At 33.9% G+C, this 19,932-nt stretch overlaps 4 protein-coding genes across 4 annotated transcripts; 2 read left to right on the forward strand and 2 right to left on the reverse strand.

Annotated features, from left to right (window-relative positions):
* Positions 1–877: 877 nt before the first annotated feature.
* Positions 878–1,321, reverse strand: LOC148960363 (uncharacterized protein KIAA1143 homolog). Its single transcript, XM_089115541.1, has one exon. The coding sequence runs from the start codon at positions 1,319–1,321 to the stop codon at positions 878–880; it is 444 nt and encodes a 147-aa protein (XP_088971667.1).
* Positions 1,322–1,374: 53 nt separating this feature from the next.
* LOC135690684 (COX assembly mitochondrial protein 2 homolog) lies at positions 1,375–6,031 on the forward strand. Its single transcript, XM_065208310.2, has 3 exons — positions 1,375–1,539; positions 4,387–4,458; positions 5,030–6,031. The coding sequence occupies exons 1-3, from the start codon at positions 1,462–1,464 to the stop codon at positions 5,129–5,131; spliced, it is 252 nt and encodes an 83-aa protein (XP_065064382.1). The 5' UTR covers positions 1,375–1,461; the 3' UTR covers positions 5,132–6,031.
* A 125-nt stretch (positions 6,032–6,156) lies between these two features.
* On the reverse strand, positions 6,157–8,712 carry LOC148960364 (ubiquitin-like protein NEDD8). Its single transcript, XM_089115910.1, has 5 exons — positions 8,560–8,712; positions 8,288–8,317; positions 7,654–7,712; positions 6,929–6,952; positions 6,157–6,531 (listed from the first exon to the last, which is right to left on the reverse strand). The coding sequence occupies exons 1-5, from the start codon at positions 8,593–8,595 to the stop codon at positions 6,447–6,449; spliced, it is 234 nt and encodes a 77-aa protein (XP_088972036.1). The 5' UTR covers positions 8,596–8,712; the 3' UTR covers positions 6,157–6,446.
* Positions 8,713–11,410: 2,698 nt separating this feature from the next.
* LOC135691213 (translocon-associated protein subunit alpha) lies at positions 11,411–18,578 on the forward strand. Its single transcript, XM_065209014.2, has 9 exons — positions 11,411–11,576; positions 12,497–12,591; positions 15,145–15,195; positions 15,318–15,411; positions 15,720–15,979; positions 16,088–16,167; positions 16,540–16,618; positions 17,288–17,387; positions 17,705–18,578. Exons 1-9 carry the CDS (start codon positions 11,504–11,506, stop codon positions 17,773–17,775), a joined length of 903 nt encoding a protein of 300 aa, XP_065065086.1. The 5' UTR covers positions 11,411–11,503; the 3' UTR covers positions 17,776–18,578.
* Positions 18,579–19,932: the final 1,354 nt, after the last annotated feature.

Genomic DNA, 19,932 nt, shown 5'->3' on the forward strand with positions numbered 1-19,932 from the left:
ATTGGCTTACAACCAATAAACTGCTGTGTGTTATCTTATTGATTCAAATAAATCTCCCATTTTTATTTTGAAAGAGAATGTATTTTAGGCTGAAATGTTTTTGGCTGAAATACCAAAATTGTCTGTTTCATGCAGAGGAAGCATATTCACTTTCATCACTGTATTCAATATCTACATTTTCAACTGATAATTATCTTATTCACAATCAGCAAAAAGGGATAATTTGAAAATGCTTTGGACAGAACCTTTTCTTCAATAGTAAGGCAATGTTTGATGCTAAAATAAACAAAGTAATTACTGTGAGACTTTATAGTTTGTTAACCTCCTTGTCTGAGTGGAATTAATGTTACTTAAGATGGAGATTTTCATAATTTCTTTAGTGCATTGGCATAAAAGGAAGAAAAGAAGAGTGTTAGTGTAAAAATGTTTGTATAAAAAAAGGAAATAAAGAACAGTGTTGGTGGTTGGCTCCGTGTTTAAGTATGATTCATAAAAAACAAATTTTGGTGAAGGTCTAATTTACAGTTTTTGTCACCCATTATATAATACAAACTTTTAACATTAGCATTAAGCTGTAAAACCTTTGGCGAAGCTATTTCACTGACCACAATCGGGTGTGAGGTTTACATGGACTCCACCCTGGACTCTTGGTTCACTGCAACTAATTCAAAATGTTTAAACCATTAAATATTCCGCATGTTTAAACATTCAGTGTAAAATTTGTGAAAAATTGAGTGTTTCAGAGCTCATTTAAATTGGAGTGCCGAAACAATTGGCTGACTTGTTATTTTGACCCAAGTTGGGATTTTTCTTCTTGGCTGAGTTGGATCATTTATGTCGTTTTTGATCCCTATATTAGCCACCATTAAACGTTATGCTATTCATCTTCCTCATCAAATGATAAAAGCTTCTTGTTGTCCAACTTTTTGCTCTGTTTCTTCTGTTTTTCTTTACTTGTTTTCGTTTTCTTATTCGATGACGCATTTACTTCATGCTTTTCTTCGTCTGATTTCTTTGTTGGCTTCTTGAACATAACTTTTCCAGCTGATTCTGTAAATTCTGTTTCATCTTGTTGATTTCCTTGAAGCCGCTTGAACTCTTCTTCTGTCAAGTCCCCTTCTCTTAAAACACAAATAACTGGTTTCTCGTCCTCCCTATCATCTCTTTCGTCATCACTATCATCAATTTTTCTTTCAAGTTTCTGCCTTTTCGTGTCAATGGTAGGGCCCTCCTTAAAATTTGCCCTCGCTTTAAAATCTTTCAAAAACTTTGGTGTCGACTGCTCGACATATTGCAGTTTATGCTTACCTCCTCCTGCCATTTTAGACGATTCCCCATTTCCTAAGTCCTCGTTTTGAAGTGTATCATCGCGTGGCCACTGGAAAGAGGTTGCTCATGTTTTGGTAAGAATGTTTTAAAACTTGTTGATCACTTAGTATATGTCTGTATTCAGAAGAAGTTATGCACCCATCTTTAGCTACACATTTGCATTCAGAATGTAAAGAATTCATCGATGTATTGAACAGCTGCCATGACGAGGTTTGTGATTGTTCTCAAATAGTATATTGTGTTGCTGTTGCCAAAAGGTTTTTGTACATATAATATACAATATTAGTCGTTAAAGACAGTAACAGTATGTAATATATCCCACATAATTCTTCAGTTTCGCCGCTATATTAATACCAAATATATACAATTTACGTCGACATGTTCATAGATACAACGTCTAATGCTTATCATTGTTATGTAAGATAAAACATTTTTCGAAAAACCAAAACAAATTCTTGTGAACTTGCCCCTCACCCTGAAATCTAATTTTCAGCCGCAACCCAATACTTTTCTTCCAGCTCTCTATTTACCCTGCTAGACTGGAAACTTTGCCCAGCAACCACCAAATTCAGATATTCCTATCCACTTCTTGATGGGTTGTATCACTTAATGGTTTCTAATCATATTTGTGTTCAAATTGCTATAAAAGTACCATAAACATGCATTTTTGACAAATACCCAAGGGCGTCGTGGTCAGGGAGGCAGGGGGGCTGTGGCCCTCTCTGGTTTCAAAATTTGACGGATTTTCGGAAAAATCATTGTTGTGTCGGAAAGTTTTTAAAACTTGAGGTGTGGGTAAAACTGAAAAGTGAAACAAACTTCTTAGCGACATAAATTACCTGAACGAAAGTACTTTCCATATTATTGAGGTGCAATTCATTTATGAGTAAGATTTTACCAATTTCTACTACAGAGTGATTTGTACCCTGGGTACCAAAGCCTCATGAATCTGGGGATACAGTATTGTAGACGTCTAATCCTTGCTCAAAAAATTTTTCTGTGACTTTTTTCAAATTATATTTCTGAGACTAAAGAATTGAGACTCTGGCACCCAGGGTAAGTGATTTGCTGCTCAGATTTTGTCAGTTAAAATCCAAATCTTCAATGACCAAATTTGGTTATGGAAATTGGTCAATATTGGTCATAAATTATAACTTCATATGATATTGCAGACTGGAATAGTGAGTGCCATGTTAGAATTCTTCATACCAAAGGCTCTAATAAAGAATGGAAAGCAAGAACGAAAACTTTCTCTACCAAAAAACTTTGATCACAACAACAGAACAACTTTACACCTGGAAAACAAAACGTGCTATATGGTAAAACAAAAGAGGTGTTGGTGATAGCAATAACACAACAATCAAAAGGCCCTCCATTGTTTCTATGATGAGGGTAACTAAAACATCGCATCATCATAATTCCAACATGCCAATCTTGTGCCTATCACCAGATTTGAAAATTTTGTCCCAGACTTGAAAATTTGAAACATTTGACATTTGAAACGAGAGCAAGGAAGTCAATCAATACCATTGCTTTCGACCAGTAGGATTCATTTTAAAATAGGATTTTATTATTAAAGTTTGCTCATAAAATTGCAATTTCTGGCGAACTTGAAGCATTAAGATTATTAAAAAAAATTTTCCTTCTGGCGGCAACCATGATGCTGCCTCTGGTAGTAACACTCTTGCCCTAATCTACGGATCTATAGGGCTGCAAGGTGCCAGGAACGTTCACAGTATGTATGAGGAAAATAGAGACAAGATAAAAAGTGCCTTTTAAATATATTTCCAGCGAAGGCAGAAGTTGAACCCCCCCCCCCCCCCCCCCCCCCACCTTACACTAACATGCAATGCTTTTCTTTCATTAAAAGAAATCAAAGAAATTTTGTCAGAAAATTTTTCTTTCTGGCCCTTTTTAGAGTTCATTTGCCACGACACCCCTGCAAATACCTGTTTGCACTGGAACAGATCCAGCACTGTTAAGCCCACCACATGGGGGTCTGCCAACTAAAATCCTTATCTTCCAAGGGAGAGCTGTATGCTGATGGCTCAAAGATAGAAAGTTGTTGTGTATGATGGAATTCAGGCTTCGCTTTCACAATAGAGCTGCTGGATCTGTTTTAATATGGATCTGCTATCCATAATAGTGCTAGGCTGTGTTCACACTGCAGTCTTTTGAAAGCGCCTCTAGTCGCTATCAGATAATTTCTTTAGACTCTTTTTAAAGACACTAGTTAATTATGTTGAGAATGTTGTAAATTACATTGGCAATTAAAGACTAGTTAATGCAATTTTGCTTGTTAGTTAGCTGCTAGGTTAGTTACAAGCTGGCACAGTCAAGGAGTTTCTCACTGCAAACGATAAACAATCTACTTTTAGGGGCTAGTTGAGAAGATGGGATGCTAGATCCAGTGATTTCTCCCTCTTTGCACCTCATTTTATCATCTGTTTTCTGTTAATGGATGATTGTACAGCCCATTTTTCACGATTCTGTTAACAGATGATTGTACGCCTCATTTTTCCTAATTCTTGTGTTTCAAAGTTGGCAGTCTCCGACAAACATTAACACATTTTAAACAAACGAATTCTTATGAACAATGCTGTTGCACAAGTTTTAAATAGCGACCAGTGTGAACAGCCAAAGTGGGAACAAGCAAGCATAAACTCACACACTTCAACAAGCGCCCAGTGTGAATTCAGCCTTAGAGTGCAAGTTTATCTGTGTAAGGATAGATTCCAGTTGATTCCAGTGTTAACAGCAGTACAGAGAAAAATGGGTAAGAAAGAGGTACAAGATTTAAGGAAGTAGTGGCTGGTTACAGTATCTATAATCATTCTAACCCATGCAAAAAAACATAATGATATTGATAGATGTTTAGAATCAGTTATTTTACCCTTTCAATGTATTCTGTTTTACTATGGAACAGCAGAAATCATTTTCAAATAGCAGAATCAGCTTTGAAATCCTCATTCTGATGGCCCAGTCCCAGGAATATAGCTTGTTCTGTTTTCTAATAGAAAAACAATGGCAATAGAAATTTCCTTGTTGTCTTTTTAGCATCCATATGGCAAATTCTTTGGAAAATGCAATGATGCAAAACTGAAAATGATGAAATGCTTAGAAAAGGAGGTTGGTTTTCAAAAACATTTCAACTCTATGGTGGTGGAACCTTTTTCCAGTTGCTAAGAATGTGTGTTTACTTGGCACCATATTTTAAATATTCATAAAAGCCAGAGAATGTAGGTGGATGGGGCCTGAGTGGAAATTATTGTTTATTAAAAAGCAAACATCTTGCTTGTTTGCATCTAATTAATGCATCATATCATATTAACCCCGTGAGAAAAGACACTTTATGTTATGAAATATAACTGTGAATTTTATGTCTGTGTTAAGTGAGTTTGACTCTACTATGCCACAAGATTTTTTAGGAACATTTAAGTCCTTGCCAAAAAAATCGGGAAGATAGTATTTCTATAATTTTATAAAAGTAGTTCTAGAGAATTGAATTTATTTTACTTCATGTTGTAAAATTTGAAGTTTCTTCAAATATTGAATTATATAGGCTGTAACAAAATCAGATTAGACAGAAAAGGGACTTTTTAAAATGGCAACTTACAAACTTACATGACTTTATCTATAGTATCATCACCAACATTTCTTGCAGCTTTCAATTTCATGTAATTAATTTTTTTGCTTGTAGGACTTGAAAAGGCGCCAACAGAACAGAATAAAAGCAAGAGAAAACGTAGAAAAAACCATCAGATTCAGAGAATCGTTGAAAGAATCAAATGAACGTGTGTAATGACTTTTTTCTCATTTTATTTATGTTTCTTTTATCTTCTGATGATTTTTATGAGTGATGTACCTTGATAAAACTCCTTAGAAATATATCAGAATTCCTTTTAATATTGCAAAAGGAGGGGATTTTCTTATTGATGGGCAAATTTGCCAATTTAAAGTACATTATACTAAAACCTTCAAGTTAAATTAAAGTTGTATTAAATATAACTTTTAACATAAACCTTTTTTAAACCCTTCAAATAGTGGCAGACACCTGAGGCTGAGGGGGGTCACCCTCCTCCCCCCAATATTTTGGAGGACATTGAGATTTTGTCCTAAAACAATGGGGAAAAGAGACATCATCTTAACAGAATAATAGGCTTGTCTCCAATATTTGACAAAGTGTCCGTCCCTCTTTTAAAACACCATGAAACCTTTTTGAATGTCGACAAATCAATTTTAATGTAATACATCAAAAACCCAAGGATTTAACAAAAAAGTGTGTCATTTCTTTGTAAAACCTTTTTAGATATTTATGTATGATATGTGTTTTTTATCAAAGTGTCACCTAGGAAAGCAGTTAATATGTACCTGAACTTTAAATTCTATACATTTCTAATGTTTTATGAAAGAATACCCTTAGTGTGGAGAAAGAGGCAGATTATTAGATGATTGCCCTCAATAGCAACCTGCTATGTTATTTGCAGGCTTTATGTTTACAAACTGAAAGTAATTAGAAGCCAAAAAGGTAGAATAACAATCAGTCTTCTATCCTTTTTTCTTTATAGTTTTTATCCATTTGGTAAAATCAAAAAGGTCCATAGCAAGGTGAACAAAAAGCCTTGAAGATGCAAGCCGTTCTCTTCATTTATTCCTTATCATATTTCTTTTGAAACAATAGTTTTTTGTCACCTAGTTGAAATTCAAATTTCTTGCCATTCTAATAAACAATTTAGGAATCAAATTGTTATTTTTCAAGTGAAAATTTATTATAATTTATTAAAGTTCACCTTAATGAAGAGAAACCATGTGAAAATAAAGAGGAAGTATCTTTGTTAAATCAAAGTAACAGGAAGCAACTTAACAAGAAGCAACTTTTGATCAATAATTACAGGTTGACATAAACACATTACTTCATCTTGAAGCTATTTACATTGGACAAAAGTTTCTTGTAAATATAACAAAGCTGAAGCTACATGCTCTTCCTCACTGGAATTCACTTTAAGTTTTTACAAGGTATCATTGTTAGGCTTCTTCTCTGTTTCTCTATAACAAACATTTCCATTTGCTACCAATTTTACTGGCAACAATAGTTGAATATGAAGTTATTACTTTTCTCAGTATCCACCTCTAAGAGCTAATACTAAATGTAGAACAGATCCTCCAGTAACTTTATAGTCTTGAGCTGTCTTTTCATCGTTCCTAAAAGGTAAAAAACTTGAGGGTTATCTTCCAAAAAGCCTGTAAGTCAAACATACTCATCAATTTCAACCCTTTACTGAAGCTTTAAACTGTAAAAAATCCAAAATATTATTTGGCTATTCAAATTAGTGCTTTTCTTGGAGAAATAGATAAACACCTATGCAAAACGTCATGTCAAAAAGAAAATATCTGAATTCTGAATAGTTTGTTCTATGATTCTTCAAATCTTTGGATGACAATATCAATTAAAAGTTGACAAGAACAATTTTAACAAATAAGGGAAAATTAATACTTTGATTTTATAAAAATAGAGGTTTTCAGAAATCAGACAGGTACAAATTGTATCTAATATCATTTTATATTTGTTTTAGAACAAGTTCTGCTTTCAAAAACTTACATTTGTTTTCCACTGAATATTAGTCTACAAAAAAACAAACATGCTGATTAACAAAAAAATATTGCTTTAGTCCACATGTTTTCAACAAACCATTCATCAAATCTTTTCTTATTTGCTTTTCAAATTGGTAATTGTTGACTATGCTTTAGACATAGTTTTCAATTATATGTCATTGTACCAGAGCAAATATTTGATGGTGAAACAGGCTCAAAAAAAGATATCATTTCAGTGAATAAATTTAAGATAAAAAGCATATTATGAATTGTGGGCCTACATGAAAAATCTGCTTCAAGTTGTGCAATCAGCCCACACCAGCTAAAATCTTTACTGAGAGACCTGGCTTCCAAGATTACAGTCTTGTGCTAAACTTACTTGAAATGGTATTTTCCCTTTACACTATTATTATTTTGAAATTGTCATTTAAAAGTAACCAAATATTTATTAAATGTATAAAATCCTCTTCTACTTCCAAAATATTTTCATGCTAGGCTTTGTGTGTGAAGGGGCTACAGGCATCTCTGAGAGTCACCTGTACTTTGATCATTAAAGGCTAGTATTGAATGGTCCGGTAGAATTATCTCATCATGTCTGCTGCTTTTTTTCCTATATACTTGCAAACAATATATGGTACTTAATGAGAAAAAACTGTTAAAGAATATTTGCAACAGGGATCTTTTAAAAAAAACCCAGCTGGAGACAAAAATAACAAAAAGTGTATTGCAGACCTTTGCTGTGCAGGTGGGATGCCTTCCTTTTCCTCAACCCTTTCTTTTATTCTTTCTACCTAAATTGATAAAAACTAAATCAATTAATAAATCATCAATGAAGAAAGGTACAAATATTTGGTTGCTTATACTTTTACAATAAGCTTCAATTCATATAAAAAACTAACTGGTTCTCATTAACAAAGAGTAAGAAGGTACCAACATTCTTCCAGGACCTCTTTTTGCTTCATCTCTTCATTCATGGCAGATCAGCAATTCTCCTTCAAATCACTCTTCTCTGAAAAGTTTGCAATCAATCTGCTTTGCTTCTGCATACTAACTTTTTCTACTTGCATTAAGATTCAAAAAATCATATACACATTGTGACAGTGTTATCTTGTTTTGGTCGTTTTAGACAACAGTCACCTATTTCAAGCAAGGTTTAAAACATTTTTTGATGCATGTGCTTATTTCATCCAGTATTTTCCCATTGAATTTATGTTTTCTGTTTCTGTGCCCCACACCCTTGCATAGATTCTCAGGCGAAAGCTAAATCTAGGGTAAGAAATAGGTACAGCAAGAGAGGTCATTTCATCTCATTTTTTAATCATCATATCCGGGTAAAAAAATTTTAAAGCAAATGTAGAATACCCACCTTGTCATTTGGCTCTATGTCTATTTCTATCTGCAAAAGACGTAAAATGCCAGGTAAGGAGACGAAGGTATAGCGGATTAACAAAGCACGTAGGTCTGTCATAAAACCCCTACGTTGCTCAGTCCTCTATTAATAAATACAATGATCTAACATAATAATGTAGCCAACGTTATTGTGTAGGCCACATCTCTTCTGTGTGCATGAACTTGACAATCGTATCATGGAATTCATTTTAGTTAAATCAGTTTTTCATTACGTGTTTGAAGACTTACCTCTTTACCAGTTAGTGTCTTGACTTTTATAAGCATGGTCTTTTTGGTACGGTAATATTTTGTAATGAATTGTTTTTGGTCTACGACTTTCTGTATCAGTTAGAGAACTGACAAAATTCTTACGTTTGATCCCTGTGTTCCCTGAAAGGCCGAGAAAATATGCGCCTTGTTCTGAAAGAACGACGGAACCTCGTTCCAGATCTTTTTTACCCATTGCTCTATGAGAACACGCCTTTGATTATAAAATTAAATTTGTTCTTCTTGTCGAGACTCCTATTTAAAAGTTGATTTTGTTTGCTAAATACCCCCAAAATTGGCATTAGGATAACTAGTCAAGGTTGATAACAAGTAAAGAACGGTAGCAATTTTGTATTAATGCACTGAAAGCATAGGCGCGTACCTATACATTTTCCACGAGGGGCCTACTATCTTACTTATTCATGAAATTTTGAATTCAAGTTGCGAAAATTATTTTCTCTTCTAAAGACTAGTGTTTTTATATTACCACGGTATATATATAGGATGCAAAATCGACTTGGGCACCCAGGGAAAACAGCCAACCCACCACTTTTCGTCTTTTGTCGTTGATTTTCATTTGTGAAGCAAAACCTTAGAGGGACCCAAACATGAGCATAACGTTTGAAAAAAAACAATATATGTTGGGTCAAAGGGGCCTACCAGGGTTAGGGCAAACAACTGGTAGCATCATAGGAAATTTCGTAAATTGGCGTAGATAGGAAATTTCATAGGAGGGGTTTAAAACTGAGATTTTCCGACAAAAATCTAACAAACATTTTTAATTTTTAATGCATTTGAACACAGTTCAGTTCAGATCAGTTCAGTTCAGTTTTTTATATTTTAAAAATTTTCTACATACAATATCTTACTACACTACATTACAACTAATCACATACAATATTCACACATAACATAAAATACATATTATAATGTGAGATGTTGTTTGCAGGGGAGTTTCTTAAAGCTCTCTCAGTAGAAGAGCTAATCGAGGAGAGAGCACACCTTTTTGTAAGGTGACTTTAAATGTAATTGATCATTTACATGAGGGACAGAACAATAAATTTCGCTTCAGAATAAAATTTGATAGTTCACGTTGAAGAAAAAGGCTTCAAGCTTTTGACAAAAACTGACAGACATTGATCTTCTTCTACTGGAAAATTTTCCCAAAAATTTAGCACCAAAGAAACGCACAAATTTGAATTCAGATTGCCAAATATCTTTCTTGTTAAAAAATTACCATATTGATCATAAGACACAAATTCAAAAAAGTTGTGACACAGATTCAAAACATAACACAACGAACATTAGAACCTAAATATAACAGGAGATAAAGTCTAAATATTTACTCAAAGTCATGTGTCATAAATCATACTAAGTGAAGATTTATGGTTTTCTCTTTGTAAAAGGCATTTTTAAGTGGCCCATCTGATTCAGAACAACTGAAAAATAGTTATAATAACCTTTAAAGACTGTTCTCTCAAAATGTAACACTTTGATAAAAATAGAAAATAATGTTATATTTCCAACAAGATCAGACATTTTCCAACAAAATATCTGTTTGGCTTTACAGGGAGGTTTTTGGCCACCCCCTCCCCCTGAGTCCCCTCTTTCTACGCCACTGGGTAGCATGTATCGCCTGATACGACCTCCTTGTAAGACTAAAATGTTGTGATACAATATTTGCAAATAAAAAACAAACACTTCAGTTAATTCACTTTAGTGATTTTAGCCACGTCCATTGTTCAAGACGCAGCTACTTATCCAAATTCTGGAATTTTTGTTTTGTTTAGACAAGATAAGTACATTTTCATTCCATTTCATTTTCAATTCAAGTAGGCATTAAAGAGATACTAACCCGAGAACAAGCTTCGTATTATCGCCATACAATTTAAAGACATTTTGCTTATTTTGCACTAAAGTTTGATGTAGCAGTTATTCCAATACAATAACGCACATCATTTTTCATTCTCCACATGCTAAAGCTATGCATTGGTTTTTTATTTCTTCACATAGACGTTGGTTAGAGTTATCCAAGTTCTATGGCTATTCCAGATCTAGTATCGTTAGGCTAGAAAACGAAAAGGCCATGAGCCCTGTAGCACACATAATTAAAATTCATTTGGCTCAGAATTTGCTTCACTTTTACAAAAAATTGATGCCTTATTGTCTCAATTATTTTTCTTATATTATCTAGAAATAAAAGGGCTGTTTGGTGCTCTTTTCCATCATACCGGTAACCAAAGCTCTTATGAAACCTAAATAGAGCTAAATAGAATTTTCTAGAGTGGCTATTTCTAACCTTAATACATTAATTTTTTCAGCTAAATTTACAATAATTACAAGGAAATTATTCCAAAAATTTCACAAAAAATATACAAGTCAAATAAAAATCAACAAGAAAGACAACTTTAGGTTCATTCCCTATTACCTTTGCGAGGCAAAAACGCTATCTTCAAAAAACATAATACAGAAATGTACATTTTAGTATGTATGCATTTGTAGATGCTCGAGATGGAGGGAGAAAGACAATTACATAGGCCTAGGTCTCATTTGATTTTTTGCTACTCTAAAACTCTTCTTAAATCCATCGGTAATATGCTATCTGCATAAAAATGCAGAGATTCTGTTAGATTTTCAAAGGTGCTCCGGAAAAATAGGATATAGGGGCCAAAAATAATACAGAATTAATTATTTTAAATTTGTATCAAGTACCCCGTTTGCTGTGATACATCTTTTGACCTCTCAAGTAGTTCATATTGGAGGATGTGTAAATTCCACTAAATTTGTGTTAATGCGAAGGAGCCTCGCAGGGCTACCTCTCTGCCTCTTTTCGGTTTTATGAACAACAAAGGTGTCTTTAGGCCATAAAGCAACGTAGCATATCCAGCTGAATCACTGGCATCTTTCTGGAACAGTAGCCAACAAGATGTTCAAATTATTTTCAAGTCTTTTTGTACTCTCCTTAGTTATTTTTCCAGCAGTAGTGCTTTTCAACAATGGTAAGTTCCTGCGTTATTTTTTCTCCCTTTCAGGTTTTTTTCTAGACAGGTAAACAAAGAACTCTTATGGGCCTAAGTCTTATTACACGTGTCACTATGAGATGCAGAAATATGATATGAGCCCTTTAATTCCCCGAGGGTCTACATTTGAATACTCTATCATGATTAACTCATCTTTATTAAATATTTTTTATCTAAGACTAAAGAAGAACTCGTTTTCGTCGACTTACGTGTCAGAATGTAACACGACTAACAACACTGATTTTTCACCTTTTCATTCACTCAATCTGTTTCTTATCAGTGTTCTCAACAATTTAGCAAAGCAAGGGAGTTCTTTATTTTAATATCTTTACCTTTATATATACTTTGTATCTTTTTCATAGACAAATAATATTTAAAAGTCGTCCTTGCCTTTGTTTAATTGTAACCTGTATGCTTATTGTTTTCAATGTTGAAACTTGTTTCTCGTTGATGTTTTGGTATGAATATAAGCAAACAGTATAGCAACATTACCATGAAAATTATTTAAGGAGGATTGTATTGTCTCACCTCTCACAATAGTATCCAAGTGCCTCCAGCCAAAAACTGTGTTCATTTCTGTTGATGTAAGACATTCCAATTATTCATAAGACATATGGTTGAAAAATTGCTCCTTTCTGATAAAATAGCCTTGCTGCTTTCCCGATTGGTATTTTTGCTTGTATATACTTGTAGGAAGATTTTGATCACCATTTTCAGTATTAGAATCATGTGAAAGCTGTATATTTTCTGAAAACCTTTACTTGACTGGCATGCCATTATACTGCAACTTCTATGAATTGTATTTGGAATAACCAACTGAATCCATGGTTTCTCAAAGTATTTCACACATCTGTAACCCAAAAATAGGGATCAAAATTAAGAAATATGTTTTTATATAGGATGCGCATTAGCACAGGAAGATCAAACTGATGATGAGATAGAAACTGGTGACCCAGAGGCCACTGCAACAACTGATGAAGATACTGAGTCCAAGGTTTGGAGCAAATTATAAATTGTTAAGATAAACATGAGCACCGAGTAAGAAATGTTGGAAAGGGGGTTTCAAAGTCGATCACATGAAATTTGAAATGTCCATCTTGCATCATAGGCACATCGTGTTTTATTCTATCGGTTTTGGGATATTTTATCATTTGTTCATTTTTCCAATTACTGAATAAGATTTTCTGGATAATTGTAATCTTTGGTTGTGGTTGAATGGCCTCTATCAGGCCTTGCCCAGAAAGTGCACCTAAATATGAATACCATGGAGAGCAGTTTAATGGGTGCCTGAAAATGTTAAATGATATATATTTCACCAAGGCAAAATATTGTTTGAAAATATATAATGTTGATAAGGCATAAAATATCTTCTCAAATCACCAAAATATTTTGGTTAATAAGATTTATATATACCACAAGTCTTTTGATGACTAGATTTTGTATCCAGTTCCTCATGAGACCATTCCTACATTAAATGTTTTTTTGAATAAAAAGAGTTATATACTTTCCCTTCATCGTAAATACAAACAAAAATTCGATTTTGAGATTTAGATAATTTAAAATTGCAATGATTTATACTTTAAATGCATTGTTTCCATTTGGATCATTCCATTTGACTCGTTTTCATAGAACAGCAATTTTACACAGAATTGTGAAATAAAGCGCCTTGAGTTTCTTAGGAGCTTGTTTTATGGAGCTCCTTCATTTTGCTTAGTGCAAGGCCTGCTTTATTTTAAAATGGCACTGATAAAAACAGAAATACGATTGATAGCACCAAGTATGGTTGTATTTATGTATTGCAATGTGTTTCTGTTTTTTATGCCCTTTTGAAATGTTGTGGTATAACTGGTCCAAGTAGTTTCATATAATGTTTGTGTGTTAAAGTTCCACACACCATGCTTGGCCCAATATACCAATTTTTTTAGTCATCTATTTTACAACTCCTTTTTCATGTTTTCCCATTTTCAGTCATTGACAAAATATAAATATATGTAATATTTGGTTATGATTATAATGAAAGTGATAATAGTTATATTTGCATAAAAAGTTGCAAGCATTTTTATGACATGTCACATCATACACGAATTGTTCATATGCTTCTTCCATAAACATTCAGACAAGGTTCTTGACTGGTAAATAGGCCATACCCATGTATGTAAGCCATTCCTGCAACACTACTCAACATCCATAAGGCTTTTAACATAGACCATCTGTCCTAGCCTTCATGCAGACTTGACAAATAAAGAAAAAATAATGTCTGCAATGGCACAAATCTTCTTGTATCCACTTATTTTGCGAGAATGTTGCTATATTCAAAGCTATTTGTCTTAAAATCTAAAGAAATGTATTTCGACGATTTTAAAGAACAAATCATAACTTTTCTTTTTCATCTTATGCCTTTGGGGATATTTTTGCATGCCACCCTACCACATATGTGCCCTAGGACCAAGGGCCCCTAACAGTGCATTCATCAATGTTAGATATTGAGTAAGGGACTAACCTTTACCTTTACATTTAGCCATTGAATAAATTTGATCATGCAAGACATGTTATCATTATTCTGTTGGCATCCTTGCAACCACTTTTGTGTACAAATAATCAGCATCCAATTTGAAGCCACTGTACCAAAGACAGTTTGTGAAGTATATATAGATAATTCCCTGAAGAAATTGTGAAAAACTTAAAACAAGAAAATAAACAGGTCTGCACGCAGGCCACATATAGTCCATGTGTTTTTAGTTATTCATGTGAATGATAGTGTGATAACCTTTCATCATAATGCATTGCATTTATTTTATTTTTTAGCATTGATATGTTTATTTTTTATCTTTTTACATCACTGTTTAACTCGATGCATTCACTTGAATAACTTTTTGCATGCTGGACCTGTAATTTTTTTGTTATTGATGGGAAAGGGGAAATTTTTGTAAAGACTTTACATGGCTAGGGGAATAATGTTTAACTTTGCTTGGCATAATGTTAGGGCTAAAGGAATAATGTCTGAGATTTATACTTCATCGAGAAGTACATTTTCACCCAAAAGCAAAAACTTTGCTCAATGGGCCATTTGGGCTTTCTGCTGAGATTTAGGCACTATATTTGGAATTATCCTCAACTGAAAGAAGAGACAGAGTAAACCAAAACTAAATGTTACAGCAGGTGAATAATGAATCTTGATGAAATTGCAATTAATGAATCTTAACTAGGCATTAAAGAAAAAAATCCAACCAAATGAGCATGAACAGTTATATGTTTGGTTTGTTTCTCCTATAAGATTGAATTGAGTGAACAAGTGAACAAGTTTGGAATTTTAGCGTATGTGATGTCTGGACACAGGCATGATTGATTGTGCAATGTAAACAAAGATGCTTTTTTGAGAACTGTTTGTTAGTAGAAGAAATGAAAATAGTCAGTTTATATTCACAACCATTTACTTAAGGTTCACAACATAAAATTTCACTTATTTATTATAACAATGATGGAATGGTTCTGTTCTAATTCCTTTAGTTAAATTCAATAAAATTGATTAAATATCACCTTCTTCTAGGTTGAAACTGAAGATGATGGCACAGAAGCCCCTGCAGAAGAAACTGAAAAGGTCATTCCTCAATATATCTCTGTTTTCACCACATAATTTTTTAGATTATTACATTCCTACATATATTGGTTAACATTCAAATTTTATCTTGAAATAATGCCAATTTTACTTGTCTGTCATAGGCTGAAAGTGCGGAAGATGAAAGTGAAGTAACTGGCTTAAGATCTCATCCAGATGTTGAACTTTCTGTCTTATTCCCAAGTTTTCCTGATAAACGTAAGTTTTTTCCATCAATCTTTTCTTATGGACTAAGAAGTTTTTAAAACAGATTTTAGAGCTAATGTTGTTTCCTGTTTCTTCAGAATTGCTACATATTGCTATATACAGTTCTAAACTGGGCTTAGGAACAAAGGGCGTAAATTTGTTGCATCTAAGTAAAGAGTTCTTATATGTCATGATACACAGCAATAGCTTCTATTGTGATAATTGAAGCTGTCTTGTAACATCTTATTGTAAATTATGCAGTTGCCAATAGACTCATAACCACAGTTGTGTCAGCCGAATATTTCCATCTTGTTATGCAGAGCTCCCTGCTGGAAAACCCATCAATGCCCTTATTGGTTTTGCAAACAGAGGTCTTCGAGATTTTACATTTGAGACCATTGATGCCTCATTCAGATACCCGCAAGATTACAGTTACTCTGTACAAAACTTCACTGGATATCGCTACAACCGACTGGTTGAGCAAAACCACGAGGCTGCTTTCGAGTACAACTTTCATCCCCATGAATCTTACGGAGGACGTCCATTTGGTCTAGTCATAATGGCAACATATAAAGATGATGTAAGTAACACAAACCCTCCACCTTATTTTATATTGTCCAAATTCAAACTTTTTTGGTTTGATCTTCTGAGGTCATTGGAGTTTCATTGCTGAACATCGTCTTTTTAGCTTGGCACTGAGTACGGAGGAGCTGTCTTCAATGAAACTATCACTTTCCAAGAATTAGATGAAAGTTTTGATGGGGAAACGTGAGTGTACTTGTAAAAACTTTTTATTTATTGTAGAGAAATGTAATCTGGCCTGGAAAATGTGTCGTACAATTTAACTTTTTTATTCTAATGAGACAAAATACTATTTTGAAAATGAATTGTGCAGTCTTTATACAAAACAACTATTGGAAGCAGTTGTAAAGGGCAGCATAGATTTAAACCATCAAAAATGCTTTAAAGATAAAGGTTTGCCCCCACCTATGCATTTTTTTAAAAGTAAAGAGCTTTAGAGAGAAGAAAATAGAAAATTTTATTTCAATTATCTGGCATGTTTTCTTGCAAGTTATAAGTTTGCTTTACAGAAGGTGCTGTTGTATTCAAATTTCAAATTCACAGTAATTTCCGTTCCAGGTTCTTCTTGTATGTGTTCTTGGCTGCTCTTGCTCTTCTAGTCATTTTTGGAGTTAATTATGCTTTTTCATCGGCAAAGGTATGACATTTTTGAAGATATATTTTAAAGCTACTTTTGAATTTTCTGCTATTTGGTTCCGTCTGTTCCAGTAGGTGCTCTTTATCAGAGCCCTAATTGCATTTATCAGAGCCCTAACTGTGGCTTGATGCTGGAATCTGACCAGAAATTTGCAATGAAATTTTCAAATCCGCAAAAGCATTCTATCAAGACGTATTCTTCATGGTCTTTAAAGTTATGCCATGCATCAGGCCACTTTTTAAAACAAAATATGAGAAATAAATACAATAATAGTTTTGTATGTCTAGCAACTACTGTGATCGGACCGGAGTTACACCTTGGTCGCGGTCAATAAAAATGCAAAATCTAGCCTTAATGAGAATAGTAGATTGAAATTGTTTACTAAGGCAGGAACCTCAGACTAGCAAGGCAGCATGGCTGGGAACTAGAAATATTGCAGAAGTGGTGGGCGTATGTCTAGATTAACTCTTTAGGCTTGTTTAGCCCTATTAAAGATGGCACTCGAAGATCTCTCAAGATTTGCATTTGAAGAAGATAGCTGTTTGCAAATGTTTTTGCGAACGTTTTTGAACTCTTCTTCAGTATTGTTTTGTTGCAACTGTTGTGCATATAAATTCTATCAGATTTGAGGATCGTCAGATATTGATTTTGCGTTTCTGAACCTTCCAGGGAAAGAAGACACAATCCAAATCGTCCCCAGTTGAGGTTGGGACTCAGCATGGTGATGTGGACTATGACTGGCTGCCAAAAGAAACTACCACCGATTTCAGTAAGTCATCAGTGACAAAAAATGATTGAATATTCCTCTGTGGTACTGCTGGTCCAATGTGTTATTTTGATGTCTTTTCTGGTTTGGATTTGTACCTTCTGGGGTTTGGTGACTTTGAGCAGTGTTTTAAAACTGCAAAACAGGGAGAAAATCTTGAAGAATAATTTTCTTCATCAATAATAGACAGCAATATCTTAGGATATGGGTAGTTTTAATAAACATTCATTTCATATTGTGTGTGACTTAGCATTTCGCCAATAATTTGTTGATAAATTGTCCTTTTGACGAAGTTAATTTACCCAATTTTCTTTTGCAAGGTAAATCCTCTCCAAGAAGATCACCAAGACAACGAAAGGTTAAGCGCAGCTCAGGATCTGGGGATGAATGATTACAACTTGATAGCTATTGAAATATGAACAATTTTTTTATTTTTTGTCAGAAAGAGACGACAACGAATGTCAGACGGGCAAGATGTAATTTCCAAAACCTTTTTTGATCTTTCCAATTAATGTCTTTTTAAAAATATTGTGGCTAAATTATTAAATTTGTTTAAGACAAGAGATAAAAAACTGTGCGAAATTGTAAGTGTTGAAGCAATATCAGGTAATTTGACTCGTCTTATCCAACACAAAAAAACTCAACCTTGCTATTTGATCTACTTTTCCTTCCCTTGAGGTAGCACTTTCAGATTTTATGCTGTTGTAGCTTTATCAAGTATTTTTAAAAACATTTTTTTGCCTTTTATAAAAAGTTGAGGAAGTGTCGTTGCGAAGCAAGATAAGTAACAGAATGTTTCGATCTTTGATCTTCGTTGCTTTCAGGGTAAAGTTCTCACTTAATGGCGAGAATATAACTTCTTACTGCTTTTATGAAGTTTTACAAGGCCCCTTTTTTGTTACGTAGAAGCTGGCCAATACTTTTATAATTACTTGATAATGTTGTTAAGAAATATTAACTGTTATTTTGCTTCCAATACAGAAGCTTTTCGTGCACCCCTGTCCCCTTTATTTTGTTCTGAATACCCAGTTCATTTTCATATTTGTCTTGATTCTCGTTACATAAACATTCATTTAATTACAAGACTATTTCCTGTAGGAAAATAATAACACAAATATTGTGGTAATTGAGTAATCGTAGATTGCCGCTTATTTTGATGGATTTACAAAGAGTATTGTTTCTTTCTGATAGAAATGTGTTTTTGTGTACAAATTCTGCTTATGTTGGATTTTCTCGATTTTGATTATGAAGAATGCCCCTTCTGCATCACAAGGTACCACTTAATGGTAAGAGAAGCCCTATATACCAAGTACATCACAAAAACGACACTTGTCTGTTCCAGAAGTTTTTGTCAGTTTCTTTCAACGCTGCCTTTAGCATTCTCTTTTCATACGATGATTCTACCAGTCAACCGGTTACTGCTGGGCAGAGTTCGAATCACGTGGGACGAACAAGCCTTCAAATCACGTGGCCGTTATTGTAACTTTCTGTCGCCAGGGTAGGCTCTTTTAGGCAATGCTGAAAAGTTTCATTAGAAACTGATATTGAAAACTATCCTCAAAGGAACAAGTAAAAGTGACTAAAGGTTCTGATAGCAGCCAAAAGATTCTGAATACTTTTGAAGATATTGGTCTGTCATAGTCTTCTGATCAACTCCAAGTTACCAGAACAGTGTATTCAGGAAACCAACATTACTGGCCAATACATTTGTTGAAATTCTTTGAGTCCAAAGGAGAGGAGAACTGGCCTCATAACTACTTTATTTCACAAGAGATAACGATTTGCTTTTAGATTAGATTTGGTTCCCGACATGAGGAAATAAAAGAAATTCTTTGAGGTAATGGATTTTCAGAAGCCGTTGTTTTGCTAGTTTCTCTGCAGGAAAATCTTTGGCCCTTAAAGTGTCATACATATCTCAAATTGCCGTTGGTTGACGTTCCATCACCAATCTCACAAAAAACATACTGATGGTTTTTGTTATATGATAATAAACTAAGTGACATTAAGTTATGCAACATGAATAATGAAACAATATATGTTTTAAAATTGTTTTCTGAATGTATAATTGTCGTTTTTGTCAATGCTTATAAGAGGTAGACCCAGAGACTTTAAACCTTTGAAAATCAATTTATAAAGAAAATATTTTTCTGCAATTTTGCATTTTCAACTACACAAACAATAATACGATATCAACGTATAACTTTTCAAAGGAAACTTTGTTTTTAATGTTCCGCCTGTACGAAGGTGTTTTCTTCAGCGAATCAGAGCTGAGTTCAGTTTCTGATAAGCAAGTTTACAAAGCGGAAATTTTCTGTATAGATCATGATTTTGAGTCTATTGAAGACGTAAGGCTGTCTTTTCATTAAAAGCTCATGGAGTCTGTCTACATTGAAACGAAAGATCTCGACTTGCGTAGACAGAAAGAATTATTTTTCTATTGGTCTTTTCAGCTGTTCGTATGGATAGCAGCCATCGATTGGTATAAAACGAAGAATTTATAAATCAATCAAACGCGCCATTCGTCTTCTCGCGTTACTTCTTATCTATA

This window comes from Rhopilema esculentum, chromosome 4 (assembly GCF_057945365.1).
Source record: "Rhopilema esculentum isolate cy_ngs chromosome 4, ASM5794536v1, whole genome shotgun sequence".
In the NCBI taxonomy this organism is placed as follows: domain Eukaryota; kingdom Metazoa; phylum Cnidaria; class Scyphozoa; order Rhizostomeae; family Rhizostomatidae; genus Rhopilema; species Rhopilema esculentum.